The 15,658-nt window shown below is 38.3% G+C and overlaps 1 protein-coding gene and 1 long non-coding RNA gene across 11 annotated transcripts; one reads left to right on the plus strand and one right to left on the minus strand.

Moving 5' to 3' along the window:
- Nucleotides 1-933: 933 nt before the first annotated feature.
- LOC140822841 (pentatricopeptide repeat-containing protein At3g12770-like) lies at nucleotides 934-14,883 on the plus strand. Of its 10 annotated transcripts, none has more exons than XR_012116048.1 (4): nucleotides 937-1,264; nucleotides 1,517-4,249; nucleotides 14,258-14,274; nucleotides 14,315-14,882. XR_012116048.1 is itself a non-coding variant. In XM_073183757.1 (2 exons), exon 2 carries the CDS (start codon nucleotides 1,526-1,528, stop codon nucleotides 4,196-4,198), a length of 2,673 nt encoding a protein of 890 aa, XP_073039858.1. In that variant the 5' UTR covers nucleotides 934-1,074; nucleotides 1,517-1,525; the 3' UTR covers nucleotides 4,199-5,101. The 10 variants fall into 10 exon arrangements, 2 of the variants coding, with proteins under 2 accessions (XP_073039858.1, XP_073039857.1); XR_012116044.1 differs by adding an exon at nucleotides 4,718-4,776 and having other exon boundaries at nucleotides 938-1,264; nucleotides 1,517-4,606; nucleotides 14,258-14,883; XR_012116047.1 differs by having other exon boundaries at nucleotides 14,258-14,882.
- LOC140822842 (uncharacterized) lies at nucleotides 5,179-14,262 on the minus strand. Its single transcript, XR_012116049.1, has 2 exons — nucleotides 13,370-14,262; nucleotides 5,179-6,607 (listed from the first exon to the last, which is right to left on the minus strand). It is a non-coding gene; the product is annotated as an uncharacterized lncRNA (long non-coding RNA).
- Nucleotides 14,884-15,658: the final 775 nt, after the last annotated feature.

Genomic DNA, 15,658 nt, shown 5'->3' on the forward strand with positions numbered 1-15,658 from the left:
TAAGCCAGTTGCTTTCGTCTAAATTTTATTTGTTTGCAAGACTATGTACGTGATTTTCAGTCATGATCCAATTAAGCTATTTCGTCGCCCAAATGAGTGACATTATGAACCCAAAAAAAGGAAATTTTATTAAAAACGACAAATAAGAAGGAAAAAAATGGTTACTGACTCATATTCGGAACAGAGAAACTCCCATTGTACCAAAGTTTTAATTTCGTATTTGCAGAAATGTATTTCATCCTGTTTTCTTGTTTTACCAAGTTGGGATAGTGATCTATTCTGTCCTAGAAACCAAATCACATGGAGTATTTCCCTGTAAATTAATTATATAGTCGGTACAAGCCCAATATCAAAATGTAGGCCCAAGATTGGATTAAGAGCTGCCTCAGGCCCAACATTGAAAGGAAACGTGCCTGAAGCCATTAAAGAGCTCGGCCGGGCAGTTCAACTCATGTGCCCGATGTCACTGCCCGGCCGGTTTATTCGGTATTTCAGTTTTTTTTTTAAAAAAAATCGATCAATTCGATTTAATCGGTTTAGTATAGGTTTAAATTTAAAAATCGATTAAACCAGATATATTTATTTATTCTATTTTATTAAAATTGATGACATGATAACAACAACCTAATAAGAACACACACTTTTTCTTTCAACTTTATCCTTATATAGTACTAAAATATTATACTTTTATTTTTTTAAAAAAATTTCAACACAATTTTATTTTTATTTTTTTTATTACGACAATTCATATATCAATTTAGTCTCTTTATAATTTCTTAAATTTTACTTTAGTTAATCCATCGCATGTACAAAGTAATTAGTATATATTTATTATTGAGCCTATTTTCACTTTCAAATTTCTATTATTTTTATTTTTGTATTGGGCTTTAAAATACCCGATCTTATGATAGGCCCATTTCTTTCCTAAACCAACAAGAAAATGGATCCAATTGCCTTACACCGGACTTCATCTTCATCGTTCTGTCTTTTTCCCGTCTGTCCACCATTCTGATTTCTGTTAACTGTTACCCTAATCCTAAAGGCAACCGACGGGAACTCGATTTGTATGAATCTGTATGTTCATTGCTCCCCGCCATGTTACAGTATTTGGGAGGGGAATTTTGGTCTCTTCCAGTTTCTTGATGGCTTAAGACTTGTATTTGGCGCCTTGCCTTAACAGCTCATTGTGTTGGAATGGAACATTCTACTAATGCTAGAGCTTGAGTTAAGCTTTCATCTTCTACGAGACAAACAAGATAGTTTGGTCCTGGAACTGAACCTTACATGAGCTTGAGCATGTTTATTTGTCTCTAGATGCACTTAATTTGACTTGTTTGTGTTTTGAATTGTTGGCTTTCATATCTATTTATTAAATCCGATTCCTTATTTCTATTCTGATCATGCCCTCAAGTGTGTCACTAAATAATTTTCTGTGCCATGCTTGGTTGTTTGAGTTCGACATTAAACTGATATAACTCTCCTGCTCTGTCTTCTCTCATCGTTGTTTGGTTTGCAGCTGGAGTATATGCTTCTTCCCACAGTCACGAAATTTGCCTCGAGCAACATTTCCTACTCAAAGCTTTTATCTCAATTTTCTCTGACCAAGTCTTTAAATGAAGGCCTCCAAATTCATACACACCTATTAAAGGTCGGGTTATCCAAGGATTCAAAATACTGGAACCATTTGATTAATTTATACTCCAAGTGTAAAGCTTTTAGCCAGGCATGCAAGCTGATTGAAGAAAATCACGAACAAGATGTGGTATCCTGGTCCTCTTTGATATCTGGGTATGCCAAGAATGGCCTTAGTGAAGAAGCCCTTCTGGCTTTTCGCAAAATCCATATATTGGGAATTAGATGTAATGAATTTACTTTCCCCAGCATACTCAAGGCATGTGCGGGTTCCAAAAATTTTGTGCTTGGGAAGCAAGTTCATGGGATTATTGTGCAAACTGGGTTTGAATCAGATGTATTTGTTGCAAATACGTTGGTGGTTATGTATGCTAAATGTGACAATTATGTTGATTCTATGAGATTGTTTGAGAGTATTCCAGAAAGGAATGTTGTTTCTTTTAACGCCCTGTTATCATGTTACACACAAAGCGATTCTTTTTGGGAAGCACTGGCGTTGTTTCAAGAAATGGTTGCCAGTGAAGTTAGGCCCGATGAGTTCAGTTTGTCAACTATATTAAATGCCACGACAGGGCTAAGAGATATTTATCAGGGAAAGAAGATCCATGGCTATCTCATTAAGCTTGGATATGAGGATGATCCATTCTCATTGAATGCACTAGTTGACATGTACGCAAAAGCTGGGGATCTGGGAGATGCAGTTACTGTTTTTGATAATATTACAGAACCTGATATTATTTCGTGGAATGCTGCCATCGCTGGATGTGTGCTTAATGAGTATCATGAAAGGGCTTTAGAATTGTTAGAACAGATGAAGAGATCGGGTATTCACCCCAATATGTTCACCTTATCAAGTGCTTGTAAAGCTTGTGCAGCATTGGGATTAGAAGAATTGGGTAAGCAGTTTCACTGCTATTTCATTCGGATGGAGATGATGAACGATAGCTTTGTGGGTGTTGGTCTCATTGACATGTATTGCAAGTGTCGGTTGGTGAAGGATGCGGTAACAATCTATCGGTTGATGCCGCACAAAGACTTGGTTGCAATGAATGCAATGATTTCTGGATACTCGCAAAATGGGGAGAACGGAGAAGCTATGTATCTATTCATGGAGATGTACAAAGAGACAATGGGATTTGACCAGGCAACCATACTAGTGGTTCTTAATGCGATTGCAGATTTGCAGGATGTTGGCGCCTGCAAACAAATTCATGCACTTATAATAAAATCAGGCTACCAAGCTGATAGTTTCATTGTAAACAGTATTGTTGATTCGTATGGAAAAAGTAGCCAGGTGCTTGATGCGGCTAGAGTATTTGAAGAGTGCCCAAATCTTGATTTGCCATCTTATACATCAATGATAACTTCTTATTCTCAGTATGGACAGGGCGAAGAAGCTTTGAAACTTTATTTAAAGCTACTAAACATGGATCTTAAGCCAGATTCTTTTGTTTGCAGTTCGCTTCTTAATGCATGTGCAAATTTATCTGCTTATGAACAGGGGAAGCAAATCCACGTTCATGTGTTGAAATTAGGGTTCATATCAGATGTTTTTGCTGGAAATTCACTTGTCAACATGTATGCTAAATGCGGAAGTATAGAGGATGCTGGTTGTGCTTTCTCTGAGGTTCCTGAGAGAGGTGTTGTCTCATGGTCTGCAATGATTGGGGGACTTGCGCAACATGGGCATGGTAAAGAGGCCCTCCAGTTATTCAATGACATGTTGAAAGACGGTGTTGCTCCCAACCATGTGACGTTAGTCAGTGTCCTTTGCGCGTGTAATCATGCCGGGCTTGTTAATGAGGCTGGGTGGTATTTTGAGACCATGAAAATGAATTTCGGCATAGAACCAACACAAGAGCACTATGCTTGCATGATTGATGTTCTTGGCCGGGCTGGAAAATTGGACAAGGCAGTGAATCTCGTGGATAATATGCCATTTGAAGCTAATGCCACCATTTGGGGGGGTCTTCTTGGTGCTGCAAAAATTCACAAGAATCTAGAGCTAGGACAACGTGCTGCCGAGATGCTTTATACTCTTGATCCAGAAAAATCTGGTACCCATGTTATTCTTGCAAATATATACGCATCTGCAGGATTATGGGAAAATGTTGCAAAGGTGAGAAGACTAATGAAAGACAGCAAAGTGAAGAAGGAACCGGGGATGAGTTGGATGGAGATAAAAGACAATATCTACACATTTATAGTTGGAGATAGAAGCCATTCTAGAAGTGAAGAGATATATGCAAAACTCGAGGAGCTGGGACAACTAATGGCCAAAGCTGGTTATGTTCCTATGGTAGAGATTGATCTCCACGATGTTAGAAAGAAAGAAAAAGAAGTTCTTCTCTCGTATCATAGCGAAAAGCTTGCAGTTGCTTTCGGGCTGATTTCCACTCCAGATGGAGCACCTATCAGGGTGAAAAAAAATCTTCGAATCTGTTTGGACTGCCATACAGCATTCAAATTCATCTGTAAAATTGCTTCAAGGGAAATTATTATCAGAGATGTTAACCGGTTCCACCATTTTAGAGATGGATCTTGCTCCTGTGGGGATTATTGGTAACATTTCTGGAGGCTCCGTGTAGCACTATTATGTTGCTAAAGAAATCTCATGGTGAGCATTACACCTTACTGGAATGTACTAACATCGAGTAAATTAACTATATTTGGTCAAATTTTAGCTTGAACACCTACCACAAAGGCACAACGGATCTGCAATGACGCTTATTGAATCATTATCCAGGTTCAACATGCTGATTTCTTTGAGTTTGGAGACTTAGGTGTTAATTTGAGATCGTTATGTTTATCTGGTGTCTTATAATGGCCTGGAATTGAATGCCGTGTGCTAAATCTCTCTCTCTCTCTGGTCATCCTCGCAATCTTGGGAAATGACACTGAGTTTGAAAGGGCTGTTAATTCTCTATCTGAAGATCTAACATTTGATTTTGATGCAAGGATAAATCTTTTTGAGGTAGTGTCAACATTATTGATTGAAAACTTCATTTAGTTTGATAAAGTGCCACATAAGAGTACTTGGAGGACTTGTTTCTGCTCATGTTCTTTTAACTGATTCTACAAACAGGTTAACTGGAGGAACCTACAAAAACTAACTTCCTGTCCTGGCCGAGGAGTTAGAGCAAGGTTTTTACCTGCTTTTGACACCTTACTGGGCTGCCATATGCAGGATCAATTTGAAGATACTTCTTCAAATATTAATTTGAGAATCAGAATAAATTGCATTTGGACATTCTGTGTAATGCTGGAAATATTGAAAACCTTGTGAGAAATTAATGAGCTAAAATCCAATGTCTTTGTAAATTGACATTTTAAACCCTTGGCTGATATTTTTGTTGTACGGGTGCTCCATATACGGCTGGCTGTTCATGAAATTACTTTGATATTTTATTTCTCAAAATTCAAAAGTTGAAAATGGAATTCGGGAATTTTTTAAGAAAACATGATTATATTTATTTTCTTCTTCGTTTTATAATAAATTAGAAAGATTACTAACTTTAATGTTTTTAGCTCGGTCAGATAATCATGTAGTTTTAAAACACTGTTGTTCATGTGCATCCTTCTCTTTGGAAAAAGTTAAATTTGACACTTTTAGCAGCTGTATAAATATTCTCCCTCCATGAGACTAAACTTTTAACATGGTGTAGCTAGTAATCAATTATAAATGGCTTGAAATCAAATCCTGTCCCTAGCCAAAGGTAAAATATGGTTAGATGACGCATGTAGTTAACTTCTGCCACCTCTTGTGCCAAATGTATTTCTATGGAGCAGAAAATAGTTTGAAAGAACAAAAGTGTAGAAAATTTGGATTCGAGTTGCCAAAGAAATGATATCTTTGCATTATGTGATAATTTGGGTTTTTGGAGTTGTTTAAATGGTCTCTCGCAAATTTAAATGCATACCGGCGAATACACAGACATTTACGCATTTCTGTTGTATGGGATCTATTTCTTGTCTTGATTTAGGTTCTCTCATTCTTGGAATGGGAGCACTATCACATTTAACTGGCAACCCATTATTTGAATCTGCTGCTTTATGTGCTCTTCGTAAGTTATGGAACATGAGTTCTTTAAATCTTTTGGGAAGGCACTTCTTTGGACGACAACCACCCTCGGAAATCACCTTCTAAGTGGGTTTTTTGGTGGTTGTCTTGTTGACCTTTCATATATTATCCGATGTAGAGAGTTGTTGATTTTGGATATACTTCATGTTTAGCTTTTGGTTGTTCGATTTTGAATTTTGTGTCGAAGTAAAAGCATAATGATGGAGGAGCGAGTGCAACTTGTTTATTTGATCCTGTCGGCGAAAAATATAAATAGTCTCGTCGACTTAATCTTTTGTAAGATTGAAATTGTATTAGAATCGGTTTTCTGAGTTTTGTGGTCAATGATAACTAAGGGAAATTAGATTAGGAATTAGGATGCATATGATTCTTCAAAAATAAGGAACATTAGAACTAATTGACAAAGTATTCCGTGTGAACATGTAAATATGTCTTCAAGATAAATATATGTTCCATCACTGTGTTTAATTCTGGATAACATACTAAAGTCACTGAGCTGGGCTCTATGGTGCTATCAGTTGTAATAAGGATTCCCCATGATGGATGCTTTGGGACAGCATCATTTGAGAGTACATCTTTGTGAAAAAATTTAAAAAATAATTGATGGTGGCACTGATTAATTTCTTATATTTTTTATATTAATGTGCTGGATGTCATGAAATTGTGTAGATGTCAGAATCTTGAGAAAGTTTTGGAGCCTTTGGTTCGCCGAGTGGTAATTTGAATTATACATTGTGGTTTGGAGTCTTTGATTTGCCGAGTGGTAATTTGAATTATACATTGTGGTTGTTTAGAAAGTATTTGTATGCGGAAAAATGACTGTGGCACTATATTAACAATTTTTGGTGGGCAGATTATTTTTTACATTGAGATTTCTCTCTTGAATTTGATATCCTAGTGTTTGCACAATATTTGGTGTTGCGGGCGTGCCAGGTGCGAAAGTGCACCGATTTGTGTAAAAATGATAAAAATCTAACTTCTAAAAACAAACGAAAGTGAATTCTAAATTTGACCGTCGGTTCTAATCTCCTAAAACAACTATAACGCCAAAATGAAGAAAACTATTGGAATTTGAGGAATAAATCTCTGACATCGTTTATATTTTCAATAAACTGTAGAAATTTACAAGACATAGAAATATAAAATATAAAGTTTCTGAAATCTAAAGCGATAAGATCTAGAATGCTAGAGATAATTGGAACGCTTGAAAACTAGGGCATGAAAGACTGAAAATTTTGCAGAGAGTATTTGCAGATTTTTCTGTAGGGTTGAGTTGTGTGTGTCTTTCTGTATTCCCGATCTCTTTTTTCTTCCTAGCCGCTGTGTCCTCTTTCTCCACTCCCCCATGATCTCCACTATCTGCTCCACTATGTTTGAACGTCTTTTGACTTATTCAAACTAATTTAAATTGTTGATTGGCTCATCCTTTCTTTTTCTTAGACTTGGGCTTGTTTGTTCTTGGGCCTAAAATATTGCTCCAACAAATGCCCCCCGCAAGCGTTGGCCCGTGGGCCAAAACGCTTGTATATAAACCCATTTTAATACACTAATTTGTAATAGTGTGGCCCAAAATTGCTCTTCTTGTTAAATGGGCTCGCACTCAAGTCCATTCCATGTTGGACTTTAAGTTTTTTTTTTTGTCTTTTGGAATTTTCTCCTTTACGCTCTACGGATTCAAGCTCTCCCATTCATTTCTTTCTTCCTTTCTTTCTCCCTTTCACCACTTTCATCTACTGCTCATTGCTTATCTTGCATAATCTCACACAATCTCATACCATCACTTTCTTCATTCAGTTTCTAAGTTTGAAAATCTGGCAACCATCCCTCTTCACGTGTTTCTTTTTTCCAGACCACACCACGGCTGCAGGCACTTCTTCATCGCACACTCCCTGGTTCGAACTCCACAGGTGCATTTTCTGCGCAAGTCACCATCTTATCTTAACCTTCGTCCCTTGATTCTTCCACTACGCCGGTCGTGCCAACCCATTAATTATTTTGATCACCATTGTGCCTTCATGGTGTTTGTAAATTTGCCCAAATGAAAACACACAAACATTTGCAAGATCCAAACTTGTTCCGATCATGAAGCCTTCTTGTATCACACATATGTCATGTATGTGCCGCTGCTTCTTACATTTCGTCATAGTTCTTCCGCTCTGGTATCCAACTGAGGTCGTCGCTCAAGCTTCAAGCACGAGTCACCACTGTCTGCCCCTACTCATGACTCCAACCTCTATGGCCATCGGTAAATGTACTGCCACTTTCTTGAATCTTATGCAATACAATTTGGTTTCTTCTTCCTGCCTTGTATGATTAACCCTGAGGCACTTTGACTTGCCTGGAGAAATTTGAGGGAATGATGACTTGTTTTGCCACAATCTTAATCACTATCATGTTACTCTATGTCATTTCTATGTTGGCTCCTTGTAGATGTTTACATGTCACTGCCCTTTGTTTCTTTGCTAGAATCGAGTTCCTGCGGGGAGTTGGATGATTTGTGCACCCCACCGACAAACAACTGATTCAAGCCATGTGTTGGCATAACTCCCCGCTCGATCACTAGCTCCCTTGTTCAATGAACGTGCATATGACCATGAATTGACAGCCAAGAGGTAACTCTAATATTTTCTTTGTGTGTTGCACTATCACTTGGGTCACATTCCCCCTACCCAAGCAGCCATTTGCATGCATCGCACTTTAGTTGGACCTCTCTCCCGCATAAACGTCTATTTATTGTTCTTGCATGCGGTGGCTCCGCTCTCTATCTGTTGACTGTTGATTTGTCCTTCTGATTGTTGGATGTTGTTGGGGATTGGGGATGGGTTGAATGTGGTGTTGGATGTTGTTGGGGAGTGGAGATGGGTTGAATGTGATGTTGGATGTTGTTGGGGAGTTTATTCTGAGTTAATCCAATCAATTTCCTTCTCACATTGCTTGTAACATAAACCGGTTTGCCCAACTCCCCACACCTTATCATTCTTTTAATCGATACAAATTTGTAAAAGTGGCTTTGTAGCCTACTTTGTCCATGATTTCTCATAACATTCAACAAGAATATCAATCAAAAAGTATGCACAAGTGGCCACCTGGTCAACTCCTCACGTTCAAAATCTCTTTTCAAGAAGTGAAAAACCCAGCTCTCGATATGCTACTATTCAAACCATAAATTAACTCACAAAAGTGGCTGTGGAGCTCACTTTCGCTACCATATTTCTCAGTACTCGAGTAAGGATAACCAAAATGAAACATATGTTAAAATGGCCATAAGGCCAACTCCATATCAAAACCAAACTTCCATGCCCTTTTGAACTTTTTCCACCCATGTCTCGGTGGCCTAAAATCCCATCCCATGTAGCTTCATTTCGAGTTGCTCGAAGGATATTATGGACTCGGATTTTCATTATTCAAGCCAACACCAAAGTATCCCCAGAGGCCAACTCCCCGCTGGATAAAGTTCATCTGCTCTATTTACTCACTCCCTCAACAAACTGATAAAATCTTATTTAATCACTTCTTCCAACAATGTGCTCACATATATATGCTTAGGATCATCAAGTTCCCTAAGTTGATATCTTCTAACGAGTCTTGTACCTCATGTTGTCCATCTTTCAGTTGAGATGGCGTCATTAATAACTCATCAACTTGAAGCTCATCTTGCTCATACTTCTCTTCGAACTCATCTTCATAAATCACTTCCGTCTCATGGGTATTCCACTGTTCCTCATTGCATACTCCATCCAGAACCTGCTGCTCATGCGCCTTCCATATAGAGGTTGCAGCTACCTCTTTTCCTTTTTGGTTCAAATCAATCATCAACCTCCTCAATCAACGGTTGAATTATCGGCCTAGGCGGCACGATAACAATAGGCTTGAGAATTCTTTCCAACACCGAGCTTGGAGTTGGTGTTTGCATGTACAATGGATTTTCTTTCTTGCTATTGCTATGAATTTTGATGGGCCCAAAATCCCCATTGTAATATCTAGCCTCAACTGCACTTGTACTTGTTTGAAACGGCTGTCCATAAGCTTCTACAACCTCCACATCATCCCCTTTCCAAAATAACAACAGTTGGTGCATTGAGGATGGTATGCACTGGTTTGCATGGATCCAATCTCTGCCTAACAACTCTTGGATGTTGGCGGAGGAGTTTACCACGAAAAATGCACATAACGATGACATATTCCCCACAATAACATCAGCGTGGAATACCCCAATGTTCTTGGTGGTTTTCCCTGTAAATGCAGCAACCGAAACTTCCGAAGGAATCAAGTCTTCTTCAGTTTTGCCCAGATTTTTTAACATCCTTACTAGAAGAACATTCACAACTGAGCCATTGTCAATCAACACCCTGGACACTGGCTTCCCATTCAAGTGGGCTTTGATGTACAACGGCCTTATGTGCTTGGTCATGGCCGGTGTAGGCTTTTCAAGTATCACTTGTTTAGGCTTATTCGGGTGATCTTCCTTGATAATCACTCTTGAACTCCCTTCAGGGAGTTTATTTGCATGCTCTTTCTTTTGCACTGATTCTTGGGGCATCAACTCCCCACTCTCTTCTTCCATCAATTTAAATCTCTCGGGTAGTATCACTACTCCAGTGGCACAGTCCACGGTGATGTGAAATTCTCCAACGCGAAAATTAATTGTTTTTCTTGTTTGATCATCCTCTTCGCTTGACAAATCATCATCATCTTCCACAAACTTATCTTCAGTAGCCGATCTTCCAAACTTAGACTTACTCCCCACTGGCTCCCTGGAGAGTGGAACATCAATTGTGGGTTCATTTCTCAACTTAGCGGACTCTTCTCTTCTTGCAATATCTCTTTCTCTCAACAGCCGTCTCTTTTGAGTCCTAGTCGGTGGCCTAGGGAACTTTTTGTGTTGGGCCACTCTCCAAGACTCACTGAACTCTCCTCTGGCTGGAAGGACGTATCTCGGCTTTGCTCTCCGGCTCTCAATCATTTCTCCTTTTGATATTTCATACGCACGCCGCTCCATGCACTGATCAGCTGATATTTTCCTGGTTTCCACCTTTCGTGACTCAACTCTACGTATGTGGTGCTGATCACGAGATGATTCCCCTCTGAACTTTTGATTCTCAAGCACTGGTCTTTCAAAGAAATGTTGGTTCCTCGGCCGATAGGCCGCGGATTCACCAACACTTCTAGGGAAACGCTGCTGAACAGTTCGCATTCGATCGGCACTATACCTTCCATGAGCTTCAAACAATTGACCCTTTGGAACCCAGTATTTCTTGATTACTCGGTCTTTCACTGCAAAGGATCGGTTTCTTTTCTCATCGAGAAAATCCCTCAAATCTGTCATATTCACATTAACCAAAGCTGCTGGGGGAAAAGGATCATCATCCACCGCCATAGACTCTTGTTTGTTAGGGAATTTCACAACTCCCTTGTTAATTCTGTCCTGCATGATGTTCTTGAACGCCCAACAAGACTTCGTAGCATGATTGTAGGAGTTGTGGTACTTACAATACTCTCGTCCCTTCAGCTCTTCTGTAGGTGGCATCATGTGATCAGGTGGGAATGTGAAGAATTTTTCTTTTACCAAGAAATCGAAAACTTCTTCGGTCTTTGACACATCAAATGTATACTGCATGTCTTTGGGGAGTTGGGAGCTGTTCTTCTTTTTAGGTTCTGCTGGCTTCTTTTTTAGTAAGGGAGCTGTGCAAGAACCAGCTGACCGAATCTCTGCCAGTGCCACGTCTTCCACCTCCTGATAATAAGTCCCCATAGCAGTTTTCTTCTTGTACGACTCTTCCCGCAATAGTTCTACGTATTCAGCCACTTTTGCAGCTAGCTCGAAGAAATCCCTGAACTCCATTCCCTGGAATTTCTTCCTTGATTCAAAATCCAGCTCTTTTTGTGCCATCTTCACGAACTCTGTCTCAGGTAAGAACACCTTGCATCTATTCTTCATCTTTTTGAACATGTCGATAAAATATTCCACAGACTCTCCTTTCTTTTGAGTGACTCTGGATAAGTCGGCAATGCAGACTTCTGGCTCTGTTCTATAGAATTGAATGTGGAATTTTCTTTCCATCTCTTGCCAACTCATCACTGAATTTCTGGGGAGTGAAGCATACCAAGCGAATGCAGTCCCAGTGAGGGAATTCGGGAATAGCCGTAACTTTAGATTGTTGAAGTTCTCCAAGTTGGCTAATTTCCCGCACTGGATGGTGAATCTGGCTATATGTTCCATTCTCGATTGACCACCCTCCCCGGAGAATAAACTAAAATCATGAACTCTATAACCTCATGGGTACGGGTTATTCACGTCTATGTAGTCTGGATCAATCTCGTGCATGTTCCGAGTGGGGAGTTGGTGATGGTAGTAATTTGCCCCCCGAGCTTGAAACCATGCATTTAAACCAATATTACCTCCTGGGAAGCCCCCATCCACTCCTTGATAATCCATGTGCGATATATCATCATAAGCTCCTGGTTGGTATAGAGGATTTGTCACACTGTACACTTGAGTAGCCTGTTGTTTCGAACTCCCCACTCCATGAGCACGTGGATATGGCTGGGATCTTCCTCCTAAGGTTTCTTCTCTCTTGTGAGGTGGTGTATACCTTCTTTCTGGATGATTTGGGATAGTAAACTCCGGGCGGCGAGGATCGCCAGCCCTTGAGTTTCCAACTCCCCTGGTCAAATTCATGGACGTTGTTATTTCCCTGGACTTGGTTGCTTCCTTGGTTCCCTTCTTTTTCACTTATGTTCTGCTCTTTGTTGGTTGACTGGTTTGGTTTACCCAATACTGTCTTCAAGCAATCAGACACAGCCTTGGATAGTGCTTGTGATATTTCCTCAATTTTCATCGCAGTCAATTCTTCAACCAAACGGTTTGAAATATGAGCATACATATCTGGAACATTACTTGGATGCAAATCCAACTCCCTGGTCGGCTCTTCAGCGGCCATAGCGGCCGGCTGCTCTGTCAGTGGAGCGTGAATCTCTTCCTGGCTTGGTTGAGACTCCCCATCCCCTTGATTGACGTTTTCTTTTCTCCTTAGCGGCATAGTGATGGTCCCACCGGGCGTGACAAAAATATGTTTGCACAATATTTGGTGTTGCGGGCGTGCCAGGTGCGAAAGTGCACCGATTTGCGTAAAAATGATAAAAATCTAACTTCTAAAAACAAACGAAAGTGAATTCTAAATTTGACCGTCGGTTCTAATCTCCTAAAACAACTATAACGCCAAAATGAAGAAAACTATTGGAATTTGAGGAATAAATCTCTGACATCGTTTATATTTTCAATAAACTGTAGAAATTTACAAGACATAGAAATATAAAATATAAAGTTTCTGAATCTAAAGCGATAAGATCTAGAATGCTAGAGATAATTGGAACGCTTGAAAACTAAGGCATGAAAGACTGAAAATTTTGCATAGAGTATTTGCAGATTTTTCTGTAGAGTTGAGTTGTGTGTGTCTTTCTGTATTCCCGATCTCTTTTTTCTTCCTAGCCGCTGTGTCCTCTTTCTCCACTCCCCCATAATCTCCACTATCTGCTCCACTATGTTTGAACGTCTTTTGACTTATTCAAACTAATTTAAATTGTTGATAGGCTCATCCTTTCTTTTTCTTAGACTTGGGCTTGTTTGTTCTTGGGCCTAAAATATTGCTCCAACACCTAGATTGTTGTATAAGTTTATTCTGGGTTGACTTGGATCACTTCCAGTAAATTCTTGCTCTAGCTTCCTAGCGCATATGTCGTGTCAAATGATTGACAGACTTTTGAACTTGTCTCCATATTCTTCAGCTTGGCACTTGTTTGTGACCATATGTCATAAAGAAACCTCGGACTTTCATTCTTTTATATCATGAGGTAGGACATTTGATCGGAATTTTTTGATACCTAAAGTTGAAAGCCAAAATTCTTGGTAATAAAAAAAAAAGAAAAAAAGAAAGCCAATTTGTGGATTTTTTTTTCGTCTGAAATCTGTATTCTTGTTATCTTGTATAAGTTTCTTTGAAATTACAGTAAATGCTCATTTATCCTGAACTGCATCCATTTGGTCCAGGCTTTGGTGAAATGCTGATTAATTACCGTCAGAACACAATTAATTTGTGTTGACTTTGACTTTGACTTGGTAATACCTTTTCATGTACAACTGGTTAAAGAGGAAGTGGATATAGCATTTAGAAACATTTTTATTTCGAAGAAATGGTACGACATAAAAATTGTTGATGTAGAAAGCAAATGACCACACAGGGTTCTATTGACTTTCGATTCACTAACTGCTTGTATTTTCTGGTGTTTTCTATCTAATTTTCTAGGAATTTACAGTTACAATTTTAATTTCAAAAGCTCTCTCTCTTTCTGTATTTACTGGGACACTCATTTTAGGGGAAGGAAGTACCAGTATGGAAGTTAATTAATCGATGTGCTTATTAGAGAAAATTACGATCTACTGTTGTTCTATGCTGGTTTCTTGGAATTATTCTAAATCTCCTATACTATAAAATTTACTCATTCCATCTTTGATACTTAGAGGGCTCCTGTGGTTAAATTATGCAGAAAGGGGAAGAGCAGCAGCATCTGAAATGAATAAATCATTCGTGGTTGGTTGATTGTGCATCTGATCACTGATGGAAAGTAGTGACCAAGTTGGCAGGCAGAGGGTGCAAAACCATGTCTAATTCTTCTCATTTAATATATTATGAGAATATTTTAGAACATCTGAAGGGAGCAAATGTGTTATGCAAGTAAGAATGACAATGATAGAGAGGAGTGTCGACACTCAACAATATTCTTGAGTTGCTGGTGGAGCACTTACAGTGAGAGTATTACATGGTGTTTAAACTTCTGGAAGGATTTTCTTAAGGTCCTTTAAAATTTGATTTTTTTGTAAGCAAGCTGTCTCGGGACTTAAACCGAAGAGTATGCAAGCTGTGTACTTGGAGCACTCACGCCTTCTTCCCCGCCGTGCCTCCCAGATAATCCACCTCTAAGACCTTGTTATGTATGATCTCGATCTCAACTGAGTCCGTCCATCTTTGGCAACATTAATTGGATTACATCAACTCAGCAATACTTCATTGTCAATTATTCTGTTCTCTGTTTATATTCAGTTCTTTCTGCAGGATGTTGCCAAATGTTGGCTTTGGCATCCATATTCTGTAGAACAAAAATCGAATTAAATCAATAATATAAATATTTTTTTATTTTTGGCGTAATGTATTCAATCTATTAAACAATATTTTGTCCGAAAAAATGTAGATCCAAACAAATTATATGAATTATAAATAATAATTCATCATATTAATTATTAAATTGAACTATAGTAGGTTTTTTGCGAGATGATCTCACGAATCGTTATCTGTGAAACATGTCAACTCTATCGATATTCATAATAAAAAGTAATACTCATAGCATAAAAAGTAATATTTTTTCATGGATGATCCGAATAAAAGATCCGTCTCACAAAATACGACTCGTGAGATTGTCTCACACGAGTTTTTGTCATTGAAATAACATAACAATACATATATAATTATATGTATAGCTTTGAATTAATTAAGCAAGATAACTGTTTAAATAGAATGATTTGATGGATTTTAATTAATTATTAAGTAATATAAAGGTGTAAGAAAATATTTTGGTATATGTTGTTGATATTTTTCTACTTATTACTCAATTAGTTATTAAATATGTATCAGAAGTTAAAAACATTTTATCTCTAAGATTTAAAATAATATTTAATTATCATTTGTGGAGTAAATAAAAATATGTGACAATAATTGTTCTTGATAGATTATATATTACGGTACAATTGCGTGAATATCTTAAATTTGAAATCTTTCAAAAACTTGCATTTTGTTAGCAAGTAAGTTATATAAAGAAATAATAACACATCATATTAGCTAAAAAAAGCTTATAAACATAAATTGTATTTTGAGAAAAAAAAACAATAATATA

The sequence above is a fragment of the Primulina eburnea genome, chromosome 2 (assembly GCF_022965805.1).
Source record: "Primulina eburnea isolate SZY01 chromosome 2, ASM2296580v1, whole genome shotgun sequence".
Taxonomy (NCBI): Eukaryota; Viridiplantae; Streptophyta; class Magnoliopsida; order Lamiales; family Gesneriaceae; genus Primulina; species Primulina eburnea.